Genomic DNA, 19,861 nt, shown 5'->3' with positions numbered 1-19,861 from the left:
GTAGAGTAGCTGATATGCTCTTACCGAGAAAGTTGTTATTTAGACTAAGAAGATGGAAATTGATGTGGCTGTAATAAAGCGCATGAGAAAAGATCTAAATGGAAGATCACGGCAGGCTATAATAGGTGGGAATTATCAAACTACAAGAAGGGTGCAAGCTCCTTCTCGTTCAGTCTCAAAACGGATTTGTTTCAAATATTCATTAATGAATTGCCATTAAAAACGAAGAGGTACTGATTTATCTTCTGAGTCGAATCAGAAGGCAACGTGAAAGAGAATCGGAGAATTGTACGGAAGGAGTTGACGCAGTTGGGCTGGAGCGATGAAAATGAAATGAAAGGTGATAATGCACGGGGCAAGGTTGGACACACGGGGATTAATAAAGATTTCTGTTATAGCCTGCATGCCTGAAAATGACAGGGGAGGAGAAAGATCTGACTGTAGGTGACACCATGTCAGGCAGCAACATGATAAAGTTACGGATAAAGCCCATGCCATGATGTGATATTGCAGGTAAAGCGTTTCCAGTGGAGAAGGGAAATGTTGACGCCGTTTCACAAGCCTGAGAAGCAGGGTAGGTGAGCCCACGCAGAGGTCTGCGCTGCAGCGACTAGACGTCTTCCGTTTCGTGAACTCGCTCTTAAAACTAGTTCGGGAATCTCTCCTCTCTGTCAAGAAATGAAGGGGTGTTCTGCCAAGTCTAGTCAGCCCGGTGAGTTAAAGGGCATGGGATGGGGCCCATCGAAAAGGAAGGGAAGGGGTGAATATTGGGGAGGGTGACAAGCTGTTTAAACTTACTGAGTTGTCACGAGGAGCAGCAGACAATGAATAAAGCCAAGTCGCCATTTCGCTCCTGCCAGAATGAGGGCAGGAGTCAGACACGGTTCTGAACGGGATCATATGGCGCGACAGCCTGATGGCGAAGGGCTGAGAGTCACGTAGGGCTACGAGGCACCTTTTCATGTTATAGAGGTCACCGATGGTGTGGCCTGTCTGGATCCTAAGCAACGCCTTCCACATCGTCTCAAATTCTCACTGAAAGGCTGGCGGCATTCCCTCTCTGCTCTGAAGCCCAGGCCAAGGCCGGCAACGTCTGTACACGTACACAAGGTCATCCTTTTCACAGTTTTACGTTGAAAGAGGGGAGATTGAGACGAGATCTTAGGGAGAAATGTTTTGCTGTGAGGGTGGGGAGGCCCTGGCCCAGGCTGCCCAGAGCAGCGGTGGCTGCTCCATCCCTGGAGGGGTTCAAGGTCAGGTTGGATGGGGCTTGGAGCCCCTGATCCAGTGGGAGGTGTTCCTGCACATGGCAGGGGGTTGGAACTGGATAAGCTTTAATGTTCCTTCCAACCCAAACCATTCTATGGGCCGCAGTTCAATTGTGCTGCGACAGCAACCTCATTTCCATGTACTTCTGATTACTTTTTGCAATTCTAGCATGAGTTTGCTGTGTTTGAGGTGGGCTGTAGTAGGGAAGCCAGGGTTTTCCTTGACGAGACCTGCACTAGGTCTACAGCAAAGAAGTGGTTGCCTGCAAGAAGTCCCAAGATGCCTGAGGCGTGTGTATGAGATCCCCGTAGTTGGATGACATGCTCTGTATTGTACTACAGAGCTGTGCGAGCTTGGAGTTAGTTAGGAGTCGAGTCTCTTCTGGGCCGCAAGGCTATGCCAAAATTGGAGTCTTCAGACATTTGTGTTTCCTCCTCTCCTTACAAGAGGAAGGTGAAAGAAAGAAAACAGTCTCGCTGAGCAGCTGTGGAAGGAGTCTAAATGATGTGGTACTTTGGCACTGTTCAGTGTTGCTCTTTCATTAGCTGTGGGAGCAAGGTGACTTCATTTCTCCGTAATAACCCTTGCTATCCAAACCTGAGGCCAGCCATGCAGCAACCTAAATATTTTGAGAAGGGGAAGAAGGAATAGAGTAAAAGAACATTTTAAGCAATATGTCCCTATTCCTAACAAATGTCTTCATAATGCATAGTTTCTAGTCTGACATTTTCCCCTTGAAAATTATGCTTCATACCTCTCATGTGCATTTTAATTGACTTTCATATGATTTTTTGTACCCCTCTACTTAGATTGTAATCTTGAGTACAAAGGGAAAGTTAGATGGAAAGAGTATGTCTGCGGATTCTGTGTTCTTCACAGGCAGCGGTACATGTGGAGTCTGAAAACCCCGTGGGTTCCTTTTTCCACTTGCTTTGCTGAGGGCAAATTTAGTCCTCAATTTTAAATGAATGAGTGGTGGCAGAAATTTTTTATATCTTTTAAAAAATGTGTCCTTGTTTTTGTTTATCACAAGGCTCGGTAGCAAACCGTCGTTGGGTTTCCTTAACCAGGTATTTATTTTCTGTAGAGAAGGAATGCCGTTCTTCTGTAGTGTGTTCACTGCAGTGATCACAATTCCATTTTATAATTTACCTTGATTCTGCTATGAAATAGGCTGGTGCAAAGTCACTTGTCAAACAAACAGTGTGCTGCCCCGATAGTAAATGAGATGAGGGGTTCATCGGAGCTGGCTAACTGGGATTTTAGGCAATAGTCGGTCAGCTGGTGGTGTCCTATGAAGAATAAGTAATAACGACTTTGAGAATTGTAAATGTGCATGTTAATGCCAAGCAGGCCGGCATATATTTTCAAAGCAGCTTGAAAAGCTAACTAATGTTGTTATCAAATAGAATCATAGAATAGTTTGGGTTGGAAGGGACCATCCAGCTTCATCCCCCTGCCATGGGCACGGACACTTCCCACTGGATCAGGCTGTCCAAGCCCCATCCAACCTGGCTTGAACATCTCCAGGGATGGGGCAGCCACAATTCCCCTGGGCAACCTGTTCCAGTGCCTCATCACCCTCATCGTGAAGGAATCCCTCCTTATGTCTAGTCTAAATCTGCCCTTCTCCAGTTTATAGCCATAATAATGCAATTTGTGCATGTACCTCCTGCGAGCTGCTTTGAAAGCGTACCTGTAAGTGTCAGAAGTTTTCTGAACCAGTGTTGAAGACTTACTGTATTTTTTACAGGCTCAGAATAGGCATTTCCCAGTAGTGTCAGTTTGTGTTGCGTCTAAAGTATATACTGGAAGAAACTACAGGTGATTCTTAAAAAAAAAACAACAAACAAACCAAAGTCAACCTCAAAATTATCTTTTAATACAGAATTTTCACATTTCTGAGCTGTCTGATGTGACAGTGAAAGAGGCTTGGCTTTTCTAGGAGATAAATATGCTCATTATATTTATGTATTAGTGTATATCTCTAGTGCTATTCAGAAGAAAGGCTATTCTAGCCACTCTTGCCTCAAGATATCTTGTCTGTCAAATGTGAACAATAAGAAATAGCGCACGTATCCACACTGAATATAATTTTGGTGCTTTGGTGATTTCTTTGGGGGGAGAAGAGTCGCCGCAGATTAGTACCTGAGGTTGGTTCTTGGAGTACGATAACTTCTTATCTCATGGACAGTTTGGTGGCAAATAGGGATTGGTTATTGCAAATTTATTTCTGTGTCTACACTTGTTTCATAGAACGATAGAATGTTCTGAGTTGGAAGGGACCCACAAGGACCATCGTGTCCAGCTCCTGTCCCTGCACAGGACAACCCCGACGTTCACACCGTGGGGCTGAGGGCATTGGTCAAACCCTGCTGGAATATTGTCAGGCTGTGCCTTCTTCCCTGGGAGCTGTTCCAGGGCTCCACCACCTTCTTGAGGAAGAAACTTCTCCTAATGTCCCACCTAACCCTCCTCCGGCACATCTTCCTGCTGTCCCCTCAGGTCCTATTTCCCCTGCTGGGTTCCTGTCTCTATCAGGGCTGCTTAACAAGACGAAGGAAAAGCACAGTGGTGAAAACTGTCACCGACTGAGTTTTTGCCCATTTCCTTTAAATGCGAACGTAGTGTATTTCCATTTTGTAAAGGAACCTTTTTGCTGGAGCCAAGCTGAAAAATGGAACCTGGGAGCTGCATGTGTGGACAGACCTTGGTTTGATACAAGGGCCTTTGCATCACCAGTGTTACTAAGACCAAATTGGTCCAGGGTTTCTCTATACCCACTGCAGGCAGTAAAGCTGAAGACAAGTACAACAGTTGACTTGAGAAAATTCAGTGTCTAAAAGCCAGGCAGCAGGGAAGCGTCTTGCTCTGTTCTCATAGTAGTTCTGCTGAATAATCACTTGGCAAACTGCCGGGACACGTTAGAGAAGCTGCAGTTTAGGTATAGGATGTTTTGAGAAGCTAACGCTTAGCTGGATGTAAGACGTGCTGTGCGATAAGAACGTTGTTTCCTCTTTTTCTTAAACCATGTCGGTGATCTGCAGAGTTTGAGGTGCTCGGTGCAGATGATCAAATCTGATTTTGTGTCTGCCTGATGGCGGTGAAACTGGCAAAATTGAGGGCACTTCAGGGAGAGGAGACAGTCTTTAGGATAACTTTATTTTTTTTACTTTTATTTGCTGAAGGAAGTATCACGTGGCCTGTGCTCCCTGTCTTTTATTCCTTCTGAGCTCCTGGAGCTGTATTTTTGCTGTTAGCTGGCTTTTCAGCAGAGACCAGTCCAACACAAACCAGCTGATCGGGGAGCTTAGGTGGATTCATCCAGAGCTGCTACTTAGTAAATCTCCTCAGTTAAAAACTTCACTTTTCTTCTCCGAGTTACAATACTGGCCCAAGTGAGCCAGGCATCGAAGCAAATCTGTTTACTTCTGTTCCTTTTTTCACACTGCCCCTTCGTTTCTGGACCTTTTACTCCTGTGAAACAGTTGGCACGTGAACGATGTCTGTCCCTCCTGTACTGATAAAACATTTCATAAAGGTCTCCTAGAAATTGTCCCTTCTGCTGGGAACCAACCTGCCTCCTTCGGTTGTTCTTCAGAGCGTGTGGGGTTTGGTATTTGCCGTCTCCCTGGCTTTTTTTCATTGAAATAATAAAATGTCTTTGAGGAACTGTATTGGGATTTATAGAAGTTAATCAATATGAGTATTTAGCAAATGCTTCGGTCCAACTTTGATAGCACGGTGTTTGGTTTTCCGCTTGGTTACCTGTGAGTTATCCTCTCCTCAACCCAGGGTCTGAAGATGCTTGCAGGCCCCTTTAGCTTGTGCAGGATTTGACGGTGGACTAAAAAGCCTTGTTGAATGAAGCCTTCTACAAAAATAACCACGTACTTTGCTCTTTCAGTCGTTCCCCTGTGTGATACTAGAATTTCTCAGCCACGTTTCTGCCGTGGTCCGCAGTTAAGAATGGAGGAATCTGGCTGTTTTAGCCGTGGTAGGAGCAACTGTCTCTGTTCTCTTAAGCTCGATCTTGAATTTAGCTGGACTTTTTGCCCCCATTCTTCCTAGACCTTTTCTGGTTTCCACAGCATCTTTGTGACCGGTATAAAAGCAGCCTAATCTTTTTTTTTTTTTTCTTTTCTTGACCATTGTGGTGGGTTGTGATGTTGAGCACTCGTGTACGCCAGGTGTGAACCGGTTAGGCACACAGGGCTGTATCTTGATGAAGCTGCTTCAGGCTCACCCATCAAACTTGACATATGATGGCTCTGTTCCTTCACTGATCCAGTTCTGGTTTGATTTAGTTTCGTTCCTTTGCTTTTCAGCAACTGTAATGTGATGTGCAAATGTAGAACACTGAAACGTGGAAGGGAAGAGTGAACCAAAACCACATTATGGACTTCTGTCAAACATATACAGGCTTTTTCTTACGTATTTATAAATAAATGAGTATCTATGTATTTTTAAAAGAGGTTTAAACTGACCTGTGGAGTGATTTTCTGATTTCATTCCAACCTGAAATATTTTCACTTTGGGTACCCTTTGACTCCTGCTCTTAATTCTATTTACTGTGCAGGCTCCTACTTTAGATCTTCTTCCAAGACTCTTCACCTCTAGCTGTTGCTGCCTGGTGCAGAGTCCTGTGAAATGCTTTTTAGCGCTCAGAGTATACAACATCCCCCGAAATTCCTTCGTGTCGCTGCAGTACCGTCCCCAGGGAATTCCTGAGGCTTTGCTAAGCGTGACCTCTTCTGCCTCGCTCCAGCCGCCACAGCCTCAAGCTCATCGCATTCCACATTTTCCTGGCGTTTCGTCCTTTATGGCATGCAGTTTCCAAAAGTCTCTCCCTGCAGTCGATTTTCAGCTTTGTGGCTAATAATGTTACCGCTTATCTCTGACCTGAGATAAAGTGATACTAAACCGAAGGCTTTTCTAACGTAATTCACTGAAGATTAAGGCTGTGTTGTACAAGTCTTGGTACGGGATCATTTCTGGGACAGCATCATTCTTGTGATGGGGTAGAGTTAAGCTCCTTCCTGTATATTTATTTATTTGCTCGTATCTATTTCAAGTTTTAATAGGAATAAAAGAGTTTTTTTTGCTTGTTACTCAGGGGGAGGCGAGTTTGTAGCCTGCCTTCCTTTTATTTTCTTTGGATGGTATTATCTGAAAACAACATAACATGCTTATTTCAGGTTTGCAGAGAAGGCAATTTTAGAGCGAGCTGATAGTGAGCCAAAGACTCTGAAACTTTAACGTTGTGGTTAGCAGCCAGCCAGTCTAGGAAATTAGGTCACCATTACCTCACTACTTCATTTTTTATTTCCTTAAATCCTGTAGTTGACACTGTTGCTGTCGGACCAGTGACACTCCACTGGTCGGGTGGGTTGGATCCTTGGCTGACAGGAGGAAGGAGACCACAGGAAAGGTCTGAGGCTCCCGAGGGGTGAATTGAGTGTGTGAAGTCAGTGTTAGGAGGGGAACAGCAGTGAAAGAGGTGTAAGTGGCTCCAGGAAAGCTGGGGAGAGGCTCTTTATCAGGGGGTGCAGGGATCAGATGAGGGAGAACGGTTTGAAGCTGCAAGAGGGGAGATTGAAATGAGATCTTAGGAAGAAATGTTTTGCTGTGAGGGTGGGGAGGCCCTGGCCCAGGTTGCCCAGAGCAGTGGTGGCTGCCCCATCCCTGGAGGGGTTCAAGGCCAGGTTGGATGGGGCTTGGGCAGCCTGAGCCAATGTGGAGTGTCCCTGCCCATGGCAGGGGTGGAACTGGATGGGCTTTGAGGTCCCTTCAAACCCAAACCATTCCATGATTCTGTGTCTGGCTTGTTTGGGAAGGCAGGTCTGAGCAGAAGCTGATCTTTGATACGGTACGAGTAGGTTGGGCTGGGGGATCTGGGTGGTTTGCAGAGCTTATGGTAGGAGATGCTTCCTGGAGGACTGTGGCTTAGCAGAGAGGAGGCCAGACACGATCACAGTCCTCGGGGGGAGGCAGTTGCAGGGCTCCACCTGCCTGAGTGGGTATTTGCCTCTGCGCTCTGGGCTGTTGCAGCCTCCGCTGCAGCAGAAATCATCCCCGTGTGGGCTGGTGGGATGAGGTGGGAGCAAAAGTAACTTGAAAACTCGTACCTATTTATATAGATAGAAAAAAAAAAATCATTTTTCTTCTCTTGGAAATGCTATTAGCAGAGTCTGGGAGTAGCTGAAAGCTTTATTCCCATCTGTTACACTGTGCATGGCTCTTCTAAGGTGTGACCTTATCAAAGCTGGAATCAAAACACAAAGTATAACTCCAGGCAGGCTCAATCTAGTTGAGATTCCCTTCAATAGACCATGGTAATGGGGAACAATAGATGTGCTGCTGAAGTTCATTCTTTACTTAAGTGTGGGTTTATTGGCAGTTAGTGTGTAAAAGTAACACTTGTTGGCTTGAGGATCCGTCCTCCTGCTTTCAGACTTGTATTTGCTCTTTTTGCCTACAATTAAGGTTGGTTTCCACTCCAACCATGGCATTGACTGAGTCAGTAGAGTCCTAACTGCCACATTAGAAGAACAGGTATTTGTGCCATGGTGGTCCCGCTGCAGAACCTTCACTGCTGAGTTTCCTTCGCAGCGCAGGAGAACAATTTAAATCTTGGATTAGCCTTCCGGGCTCGGGAAAAGACATCCTTTCAGAGCAAACTAGCATAGCGTTGTGTGAGCTGGGCTTTGTTGGCTATTCAGGTGTGCTTTGGTGCTTTGTGAGGGCTATCAGTGGGGATGTCATGACTAACCTGGTCAATGAGGGGAAGAAGAGACTGAGAAGGGAAAGGAAGGAACCACTGGGCAGATTTTGGTAGTTGTGTTTGTCTATAGTCCCCTGACTTGGGCAGATTAGCAAGGTCCTTGAGCAGATAAAGATAAAATTGGCATTGCCCCCATGAACTTGAGTCTCTCAGCCTGCACCACGTTTCTAGGGAAAATGTTTGACCCCGAGGTCTAGTTTTATGGAGGAGTGGTTGTTTTGAGGGAGGTGATTCTCAATGCATGTTGGAAGGTGGGAACTGTATTTTGTATATACTTGAATTTAATTCTCAGGATCTGAAGCATCAGCCTTTGCTTTTTTTTTTCCCTTTTCTTTTTTTTCCCTGCTTCACCTGCGACAGCCTCGGTTTGCAGGTTCCATTCCTCTTGTGGAAATTTTATTGTGCGACTGCTTCCTTGTTTAGTAATACAGTGGCTTGGGAGGAAGCAACTTTAGACTTTTGATCTAATTTTAAACCCGCAGAATAGGTCATTCGCTCCTCCAAACAATTTCTAAAGATTTTCAAATAAGGCATAAGTTGATTTAGAAGGCGAGGAGTAAAGTGTCGGGGCCAAAACTTTGAAGGAGCTTTTATGTGTAACCTTATTGGGATTTTTAATGGGCTAAATACAGCATTGTAGGCAGAAGCTGTAAGCTGAGAAGCCCTCCGTCTCAGCAGGTCCTTGGGGATATGCCCTTGGGAGGGCTTCCGACTGCAAGAAAATGTGGAAAAACAAGAAGATTGCTCTGCAGGGATGGACAATAATGCAGGGAGAGGTTGGGAAAGATAAATCCTTCTGGCCCCCTTCATTATGAGAGTAAACCGACACTCTTGGCTAGAGGCCAGTGAAACCTGGGAGATCTAGGATGGTGCAGACAGGACTAGCAACAAGTTTTGTCAGGGAATGGATTGGATGAGTGCAGATCTGCCTCGGCGTTGTGGTTTTTGTTCTGAATACGGAGCGTTAACCCCTCCGTTCCTGCTGCTTTCCAGAAAGCAGAAACAAGGCAGAGGCGCTCAACCCCCCCCTCATGGAGCAGACGGGGTGGGAGGGAGAAATTGTGGTGGATTTTAATTAAACTTGGAAAAACAAGCGGAGGTAGAGGAATGCTCTGATGGGAGGTGTAGGATTGTCAGAGGAGCGTGTTGTTGTGATGCTGACCCGATGATACAGAGGTTAACAGCAATCCCGTCTTCCCCACGCAGTCAAAATCCAGCAGCTCCATGGAGAGAGGGGGTTGCCAGGCGGATTTACTTAGTCACAAGGAGCGTTTGAAAGAAACAAATGTATATTTTACCGAAAGAAACTGAAAATTATTTTCAGCAAGAAACGCTGCAATCCATCATCCGGAAAGGTGGTGATTTTGATTTAACGTATTGACACGCCCTTTCGGTTTCACCGATGCTGGCCCACCGAGGTATGGCTGAGGTGGGGCTTTCACCGAGACGGGGAAAATGCCTGTGATCTTGAAGGTCTTAACTCTTCAATAAGGTAACGTGCAGCGCCTTTCTTATGTGTGTGGAAACTCATCTTTCTGTAACTGTAAATTTGTCCAGTCTGCGATAAGTGAAAAAGTTTGTCTTTGAAATTACACCGTCAAAGGCTAGATTATCCCAAGAACTCGGGGTCTTAGAATCCTGGAATGGTTTGGGTCAGAAAGGAACTCAAAGCCCATCCAGTTCCACCCCCTGCCATGGGCAGGGACACCTCCCACTGGATCAGAGGCTCCAAGCCCCATCCAACCTGGCCTTGAACCCCTCCAGGGATGGGGCAGCCACCACTGCTCTGGGCAACCTGGGCCAGGGCCTCCCCACCCTCACAGCAAAACATTTCTTCCTAAGATCTTGTCTCAATCTCCTCTCTTTTAGCTTAAAACCATTCCCCCTCGTCCTGTCCCTGCACTCCCTGATCCAGAGCCCCTCCCCAGCTTTCCTGGAGCCCCTTTCAGTACTGGAAGGCAACTGAATATTTCTACTAAAGTGCGTCTCTGATGTAGTCAGAGGTGTGAACGCAGCTCCTGCGTCCCAGCAGCACTGGCTCAGCACACACTGGGTACCAGTCCCGGCTGTGGGCACTGCAGCCACGGCTCTGGTACCCAGGAGAGCAACGAAGCCACAGATGCTGCTGGAGAACAACCTCTAAAGTTGGCTCTGGCTGTGTTGAGCATGCCTGCAAGCCCGTGTGTGTTTGCACGATCTCATGATCTTCAGGGAACGGCATTTAATTTTTTTATGGGAGCTGCGTGTAAACATGAGAGGGTAGAATTTGGCCTGTAAATAGGATCTATTTGGGAATAAGCCTTTTCCAGAGCTATATAATGATAGTTTTCATTTCTTCAGTTAGAAACAAACGAGGGCCACAATCCTAAAAAGGCTTGCATGGAGGCTTTATTTTAAGATTCACCAAGTACTGAAATTAGCCTGTAGCTACAGGGCTTTTAAGTCTGCTCTTTTCCAGAGCTGCTGGCCATAGGGCATTTCACCTTGGAATATTTTTACGTTTCCAACTGCTCTAAGTCCAGACATGAGATCTTTCTGTTTCCAGAGCCGACCTTTTGTTTTAAAGTCCAACTTCTTACAAGCGGGAAATAGCAAAAGGTATTACATTGTAATGATATGAGACAGAACGGGCTGGTTTAATACAATTCCTATTGTAGAGGAATTAACAGTTGTGTTTAAGAATAGGAATTCAGAATGGCAAAAGCACCGATGAAGGGTAACTCTGAACTACCTGGTATCGTTTGAACGCGTCAGGAACCAAAACCCCTAGGATTCAGACTTCACAAGATTGAAGGACACAAGGCATTTAATTTGGGTTTTAAGAGATGATACCCTTTTTCCCCCTGAAACTTATAACTGATTTTTGCTACAAGAAGAGGAAAAAGGTGGGAAGACTGTGCTGAGTTGTTGGCTAGATGTAGTACCTGAGATTGCTGAAAGAAATCTGAGCCGTTTTATGTCTGAAGGCATCTGAGAGCACTGGAGAAGAGCAAGAGGAGTCGCTCTTTGCAGTCAGGTGGTTGGGTTTGGCACAGCACCTTAGCTCCAGTCCTAATTTTATCCTTTTACCTACTGGCTTTTGGATATCATCAGTTATAAATCACGGCAAACCTTTGAATCCTTGAGTCATTTTCCCTGTGCCTTTTTCTCCCCTGTGGTATGAAGTACATGCCTGTTATCTGCTCACCTGGAGCAGATCTGAGAGGTGGTGGTGTCTGCAGGAATGAGAACTGGGCTGGGAGATGGTGAAATCCAGTTTTGGCTCACAGGGCAGACTTAAGCAAGCTGCTTCACCTTTCTGTTTCATTTTTCTTCCCTCTGGTAGGAAAGGGGTAAAGACGTTTCCCTGCCTGCCTCTCGGGATGGGTTTTGAGTAGAATAGCTGATGAAACACCACACCTGAGTCTTTGGAAACCTCATCTAATGGGGCGCTATCCTTTAGTGGGTATTAACAGAGGTCTGATACCCGGTGATGCTCTGTCCTTATTTGCTCTGCGATCGGTCCGTGCGATGCATGCGTGTTCTATGCTTTCTGCATTCCTCACTGTTAACCTTTGGCTCTGAAGAAAGGGATGTAGCAAAGGTTCATCTGTCTCCCCGGATTTGGGTGCAGACCAGCCTAAACTCTGGTTTTCTGCCGTGGTGCCTTTGTGCTCCAATGTACACTTCGGTTGTTTAATGTGGCCAAAACGTATGTGTCCCCCAAACACAAAAAAGTCACGTAGGGCAATCCTGGCTCTTGCTTTTTGCTCCTCTCCTGGTGAGCGCCTTACTTTATGAGCACCTTTCCTCCAGTTGAGGGAAAGGCTGGCAACCAACCACTCTCTCGCTGCCCGCCAGGACCACACCTTTGGGCTTCCCGAGACTCAGAGCAGTCTGGAATTTATTGCAGGAGTGCATATCTGTTTTCCGGCTCTGCTCAGGCAGCAGGCAAAGAGGTCGCACTAATTGGCGATGGTGCCCAGTAGAATCATGTCTAACCGGAGAGCAGATGTTCTTAGTATAAGCCAAGTAGTCACTTCTTTTCCCCTTAAGTAACACAGAAAACCTGTTCATCCTTCGCAGTTTTACTGTAGGAAGAAGTGATTCTTTTTTTTCAAGGGGAGATTGAAATGAGATCTTGGGAAGAAATGTTTTGCTGTGAGGGTGGGGAGGCCCTGGCCCAGGGTGCCCAGAGCAGTGGTGGCTGCCCCATCCCTGGAGGGGTTCAAGGCCAGGTTGGATGGGGCTTGGAGTCCCTGATCCAGTGGGACGTGTCCCTGCCCATGGCAGGGGGGTTGGAACTGGACAATCTTTAAGGTCGCTTCCAACCCAAACCATCTGTGATCCCTCAGATCAGATTCCAGGTTCACATGGTGTTGCCATGTTTTTGTTCCAGCAGAGTGTTGCTGGCCACAGGGAGAGGACAGGACCCTTATCCCTTGCCTGTATGTTCTCATGTCCTTTCTACCACGCTGCTTGCTCTTCTAGTTGAGTTATGTGTGACCAGGCTGTGCTTCAAATATAGGGAGAAAACTTGGAGCTGGAAAAGCCAGCTTTTAAACCAAAACCCCATGTTTTTTTCAAGAGCATGTTTTAATTTCTAGTTTTTATATTGTGGATCTGGTTTAGAACATAGCTGGTACAACTCTTTGGACCGCTAACATTCGTAAAAATTACTTAAATTTTTAGAGGTTCTTATTTTTTTAATAAAATATTTCTCTTTCCTCATTAATTTTTTTTTAATGTCCTAGAAGATATCCCAAGTTAGCTAAATTCTCAGTCTGTTTATTTAGGACCCTTTTTCTGCCTGTTTCTTTCATTATTTATTTTTGACCTTTGAGGAAACCCGTATTTATTTTGTTGTCCGTTTAAGTTTATAGGTCTCTTCAACAAGATTGCTTCTCTCGGGGAGGGTGGGGAGCTGTGAGTCAGCTTGCAGGACTCCTGCCCTCGCAGTACTTGTGGGCTTAGGAGGAACTCCAGCTTCTGTTAATCCACTCGTTTGCAGCGATATGCTCTGAGAACGTGCTCATAACCTGGGATTAAACCTTGCCTGGTGTCCTGGCTGGAAGCTTGATGGGAAGGAAAACTTAGCTTGGTGGACAGCCGAGTGCAGCCATGTGTCCCGGTATTTTCAGGGCGGATCACAGCATGCCCGTAATGAATCCCAAGTTAATTACTTTGATCACACCATTAGAGTTCAGGACTGTCCTCTGAAGAGCCGTGTAAGTAATGCGCTTGTCGTTTACAAGAGAGTGAAGTAAAAGGATAGAAACTTTGGAGCTACCCGCAGAGAGCGAGCGTCAGCCAGGGAGAGAGAGCGGCCAGCGAGCTGTGGCTTCTGGGCAGGCGTTGAGAGGAGGAGCTCTGTGGGGAGAGGGGCCACTAGAACATCATCACAGCCTCTTCTGATGTCCAAATCCTGCCTGGCTCTGAACTTCTCAAACCATTCTACCCGCTGTGCTATTGCTAGTTTTGCTTTCACTGTTTGACGGTGACTTTAATGGTTGGTTCCGTCTCACGATGTGATGCTTTGCGTCGATCCCTGTAGCCTTGTTGCAGAATTTTAGTATGTGAAAGCTTTCATAGGTGAATGTGTCTCCATGTCTTTCCATTCCTGCTGCTTCTCTGCAGTTGTTTCTCCCATGGGAAAAGGGGAAAAAAGAGGGACAGAAGAATTGATCTCAGGTATTATTAAAACCAGGATCATTTGAAGGGTTTTTTATCATAGAACCGTGGGATGGTTTGGGTTGGAAGGGACCTTATAGATCATGCAGTTCCAACACCCCTGCCATGGGCAGGGACACCTCCCACGGGATCAGGGGCTCCAAGCCCCATCCAACCTGGCCTTGAACACCTCCAGGGATGGAGCAGCCACCACTGCTCTGGGCAACCTGGGCCAGGGTCTCTCCACCCTCACAGTAAAGAATTTCTTCCTAATACCTAAGTGTGCATTGCCTTTCCCTCTTCCCAATTCAAGTTCATTTTTTTTTCACCAAGAATCAACAAAATAATTACAATAAGTGCAAGATTTTTTTTTGGCATAAATTCATCCGTGATCTGTGAAAAGAAATTTGGTATAAGAAATTCCAGTAACGTAAAATACAAAACTTTCTCAATCCAGACAGGGCTTATAATATTGTAAGAACTTGACTCAGCATCATGTGTAAAACACGGAAATGAAGGCACAAGTAAGCCATGTCCTTCTGGGATTTTTGAAGGGATAAAAAGGGCAAAGATGTAGACCAGAGGCAGTGGTGGGGAATCTCAGGTGTTCCCCCAGAGGTCAGGCAGGCAGAGGAATATGGTCCAGCCTTGCTCATTAGCTAGGGAGGATGCCTTGCTCTGAAGACCGTTTAAATAGTTTCAGCTGAAATCGCTGGTGAAAGATTTTCTTACTTTCATGGAAGGATCTGTGAAGTTCTGCAGGGAAGAAACTCCTGTCCACGTGGAGTTCATCTCGAGGAACTTCAGATACCTATTCCAAACTAATGATTTCATTTTATTCTGTAGGCTCCTCCAAAACGCAAAATCTCACGCAAGTGGGATGAAATTATTTGCCCTCTGGAGATGCTTATTTATTTGGATTGACTTCAGAGGGAACCTAGACAGTGCTAGCTGGGACTTGGCTTGGTAGCTGTTAGATGTGTAAAGTGAGGTGGCATAAATTTGCCCTTGCAGCAGCGAACGGTGAGGTGATAGTTAAACTCACCATGGGGGAAGGACAAAGATGGGAATGTGTGCACAAAACCAGTCTGGAATTTGAGCATGGTGAGGACATCTCTCATGTTGGTTGCTTTAAATACAGTGGTTGTTTTGATATACTGTATGCTCATAACAGCGCTGAGCTTTGTAACATCACCCAGGGTGCCGTCTGCCAGTGGACCTCGCGTGCACTGTAGAGGGGAGTTTGGTTAAATACATGCACCGCCGGAGAATTAAACCGGGGATAGAAATCAGAGAGTTGTCCATTTGCTCAAATACGAGAGACCAAATAATTGCTGTGCAAGCTTGATAACACTGTTTATTCCTTCTGATATTACTGTGGTAGCCGGAAACCTTACCAAGGAGCAAAGTCCCCAGAAGTATTTATTTAACTTCATAAGTAGGAAACGCTTTAGCTTTTCTCTGCTTACTTTGCTGATATGACAAGCTAAACTAACCATCGCCGCTAAAACCTGAACGCTCCTTGTGCAACGCTTCACTGGGGCTTGTTCCTCCACCATCCCCACTACCCGTTTCCACTCTGGTTATTGAGTCTGTCGACTTCAGGGAGTTCTCTGTGATGTTTAAGAAGGAACAGGGGAAAGATTTCAGCCTAGAAGCGGCTTATGCTTATATATCATGGTCAGAAACATGTCAAAGGTCTTGTTCTTACATGGTCCCTGAGTAGTAGCTGCTATGTTTTGTCTCCTCCTGGGAATTGTCAGAGCAGCATCACCCCTGACTGGTTTTGGTTCCCTCTCTTGGCTAATGCATTTACAGCTGGATGGATTCAGAGTGACTTTAGGCTTTGTCTAGAGCGAGGCTTAAGCATCTGCATCCGTAGCTGAACGGCATGGCCACTTCGCAAAGGGCTGCTTTCACTGACGGAGCCTGTGTGGATTAAGATCTAATTTAACATTTGTAAGGTTGTCACAACTAATTGTGCAGCCTGACAAACAGCGTAGTCAATAAAATATCAGAGTTCCTCTATGTACTGTAGTTCTCTGCTCTAGGTGAGGTGCGGAGTCCAATTTTGGAGTTATTGGCTCTGAAGCTTCTCTTGTTCACTAACGTGTAAATTCAGAAGAAACAGCTTTATTGAAGGCAGTGGGCTGTAGGCAGCGTGTAAGAACTGCCGCTGCCGAGCCTGGGCTCGCGAGTGTTGGTCCTGAGCGTCAATGATAGATAGAGAGAGAGATTTCCTGTGTAACTCATAAGTGTGTCCTGCTTTCTGCGGCTGATAACGGTTGGACTTGCTTTTTATTTTCCTTTTTAGAGAAATTTCTGCTGAAAACGTGAAAAGTTTGAATAACTGATGAAATACGAGGCCAGCCTGTTACCTGCAGCACATTCCCCACTATCTCGGTGGCATCTCCAGATCCTTAGCTTTGCAGGCTAACGAGATCTGTCCCTCCCCCATGCCCTCTAATCCACCAAACCGTGTCCAGATTGCTCCAACTCTGAGGTTTGCTGCTGTTGCTTGTTTTTTAGCTTCAGAATTGGGACAAGTCCATGTTCTCGGTAACAAATACCCTGAGACCCAGCCAACACAAGTCTAGGGCTGGCTACTGGTTATTTATCATTTGCTGTAACCTATTTTTCATGACGTTCCCTCCCTGGGTCCATAGTTCCTTAAGAAAGCAATTGGGTGTTAATCTAGAGAGCAGAAAGCAGGCAGGGATTGCTTCCAAGAAGCTGCTGCAGCCTTTGACCGGCAACTTGCGGTCTTGATAGCATCTGTTATACGACAATGAGGATTGGAAATGGCAAGGCCAGTTTTGGAACAACTGTATCCTTGTTTCTCTACCCTTGAGGACGAGGGGGACAAGTGCCTACATGTGTTGGATTTTGTTAGCTGGATCCAGTTGCTGTGTTGAGTTAATGAAGGTCATGTTAGTCTGCGGAATGCTGGGAAAGCAGGAGAAGCCGAAACCGAGCTGGCCCATCCCCAGGCAAACTGGTTTTAACCAGGAAAAAGGCAGAGAATGCGAAGAAACTTCTTGTACATCACCTCAGGCGGTTATGTATTCTGTTTCCTAGTTACATTTTTTTTTTTTTTTTTTCCTGGTATCAATTCCAAAACAAACAAATGGAGACAGAGAGAGAGAAAGGCATTCCTTAAAATAACCCTTTAACATCTTGGGCCAAAGTTTCTTCTCCTTGGGCTTGAAGATACAGTCTGTCCATGCTGATATTGGTAGAGAGCACCCCAGATCTATGCGGCGATGATGCTAAAATGAAACTCTGCTCCCCTTTTTATCCGTTCAGAATTAAAATTGGGGTGGTGAGGCTGCAGTAGAGGCCAGGATAGAGCAGTGGGTGCTGCGGGTACAGCCGTCCTGGCTTTCTGCTGTTGCCTCTCTTTCTTATCCTGGGTGAAAGAGAGCGCCGGGCCCCTGGCGTTGTTTGGGACCTGCAGGGGCACGACTCTGGTGGAAGGAAGAGGTCGTGGTCAGTCTGCTCAGACAGCAACAGGGCCTCCAGTACTGACTGCAGATTTTCCCTTCACTGAGGCATTTGCAGTGCATGATTGTCACGCTGCAATGCTTGAATAAACCTTCTGGGTTTGTCTGTGGGTGATCGCATCCCCTTTCCCCTCCTACTCTGTGTTATTCTAGTCTGTCAACTCACTTTTTGACTCCAGAAATTAAGGGAATTGATCAGCCCCGTTTTGGAACTGACCATTTGATCTGCTTGAGAGCAGAAGCAGATGTTTCTCCACCGCTGCCCTGTGTCATCCTGTTTTGAGCTCCTCTATACAGCTCCGAAGGCGCTATATAAGGTTCTGAGGAGTATCGCGTTGCTTGGCTCGGTGCGGAAGGCAGTAGGGCACACAGTCTCTTTGGCGCGCTCCAGCAGCCCGTGGAAACAAGGGTAAGCCAGCTCGTGTACATCTTAGCTTTGGCAAGGATGATCAGAGCCATAGCTCAGCAAGAAATCGGCATTCCCTCTGCAAGTGAAAGGTCAGGAATGCAGAAAGCTCACTGCCTTTTTGAGAGGGTTGAAAGTTTGCCCTCCTTTTATTATTTTTATTTTTTTCCCTGAAAAGAGGGCAAACAGGAAGATAACGCTCCCGTTTTCTGGTTTGTGTTTGGCTGAGGATGTGTCATCTGATCTATTTAAGGAATTGGTCACATGTAATGTTTTGAAAAGTTGGTGACCTCTGGGTCAAATCTGTTCCATTCAGTCCTGCCGTTTGCTTGACTCACCAGTGGCCAATGGTGTTAAGTATCCAGCTGGCATCCACGTTCTTTCCTGCGCCTAATTTTTCCAGCCAGCAGATAGAGATATGGCAGAAACAAAACCTACCAGCGTAGACATTTCCTCGTTCAAACCTGTGCTGCTCAGCTCTGAGACAGACAGCGTTCCCATGAGTTTGGGGTGCTGTGATGTTTTTCAAGCAAGGGCATCCAAACCCAAGCTAAGAAGGGAGCGTAGCTTCACCAACAGAAGCACATGCGTGTACGTATACGTGTGCGCCCCTTTTCTATCCAAAATCACAGGCACAAATATGCTGTGATCAATCTTTCTGCGTGAGTGGGTGGGAAACTGTTCAGAGAAGCTTTTTTTTTTTCCCCCTACTGGAAGCCTTTGGTGTCTTAGAAATCAAAGCTCTCTGCAGATGTGTGTGAGTTTGATGAGATCTAAATTGAGAAGATTCCTGAAATCCAGCTGGAATTTCTGATGAAAATAGGCATCTGATCAGCACCCTTGCCAGGGGAAAAGTTCGGGGCCGCAGCAGTGCCGTGGAGAGCTTGGGCTCAGTCAGCCTGAGCAGATGCTCAAAGTGGCACCATAGACCCAAGGAGGGTGGGGTTCCACCCCCTGCTTGAATTGGGGTCTGCCTCATTGTCACGAGGACAGGCTGAGAGAGTTGAGGTGATTCAGCCTGGAAAAAAAAGAAAGCCGTGGGGAGACCTTAGAGCAGCTTCCAATACTGAAAGGGGCTCCAGGAAAGCTGGGGAGGGGCTCTTATATAGGGAGGGCAGGGGTGGGACAAGGGAATGGTTTTACAGGCTGCCCAGGGAGGTGGTCGAGTCGCCTTCCCTGGAGGTGTTTAAGGAACGGGTGGATGAAGTACTTAGGGACATGGTTTAGGGAGTGTTAGGAATGGTTGGACTCGATGATCCAATGGGTCCTTTCCAACCTTGTGATTCTGTGATTCTGTGATTCTGTGTAAATTGAAAGAGGGGGTCTCAGGCAGAAACATTTTGCTGTGAGGGTGAGGAGGCTCTGGCCCAGGTTGCCCAGAGCAGTGGTGGCTGCCCCATCCCTGGAGGGGTTCAAGGCCAGGTTGGATGGCACTTGGAGCCCCTGATCCGGTGGGAGGTGTCCCTGCCCATGGCAGGAGGTGGGACTGGATGGGCTTTGAGGTCCCTTCCAACTCAAACTGTTTTATGATGGTGATTTTCTGTATAATGAAACCCTTCTTTACACCAACAATACTCTTCTGCTGTGTTTATAGAAGGGGAAAATAAAACACATTAAGTATCAGATAGGGATTTATTCCGTGTCTTCTCAAATAGATACTATTTTAGTAGATACAGTTGCTTTTTCATTCTGAACTACTATCCATGACATATTATCCATTATTTTAAATTTTTTTATCAATATATTCTGTTTGCAGTATAAGAGAAACTTTTAGCACACTATCCAGCCATACTTTTTCTTCTAGCACGGGAAATAATGAGTCATGGAATCAACAGCACGCGGTGTAGTCTTTGTGAAAGACGTCTTGACTGGCATGGGGTCATGTTAGAAGAAATTAGCATTCGAAATTTCTTCCCACTCGCTTGAACAATTTCTCTTTTGTGCAAACATGTGCAAAGTCCTGCCTGCCTTTTTCTTACAGCCTGTGTTAAACTTCTGTTGTCACTTGAATTTATGTTCCAAGCTTTTCTGCATCCATTTCTTTGAACCCAACAGTAGAGAACTTAAAGGATGTATGGAGATATTTTTCCTGAAGGGCTCATAAAGAGGCAGGCTGTTACTACTGGCTTGAGCCAAAACCTACACAGTGAGAATTTGAGCAAGTTTCTTTGCGAGCAGATCTATCTGGTCCCGGATAGGGAAGACTCTGCTTCTACAAATGCTGGGGTTCCTATAAGCAGCATACGCTGC

General features: G+C 46.1%; 1 protein-coding gene across 5 annotated transcripts in view; it reads left to right on the top strand.

Annotated features, from left to right (window-relative positions):
• Window positions 1-19,861, top strand: part of IKZF2 (IKAROS family zinc finger 2) — a 136,779-nt gene that overhangs the window by 30,473 nt on the left and 86,445 nt on the right. Inside the window, exon 1 of one of the 5 annotated variants that reach the window (XM_054070405.1) lies at window positions 613-712. The exons of the other annotated variants lie outside the window; for them this stretch is intronic. Coding sequence (XP_053926380.1) covers window positions 679-712 — 34 coding nt within the window. The 5' untranslated portion in view covers window positions 613-678. Of the gene's footprint in view, window positions 1-612; window positions 713-19,861 lie in introns of those variants that run through there. 5 annotated transcript variants of the gene reach the window in all.

This window comes from Cuculus canorus, chromosome 6, assembly GCF_017976375.1.
Source record: "Cuculus canorus isolate bCucCan1 chromosome 6, bCucCan1.pri, whole genome shotgun sequence".
Taxonomy (NCBI): Eukaryota; Metazoa; Chordata; class Aves; order Cuculiformes; family Cuculidae; genus Cuculus; species Cuculus canorus.
Note: the sequence above shows the minus strand (reverse complement) of the source record. Positions and strands in the feature narration are given on the sequence as shown.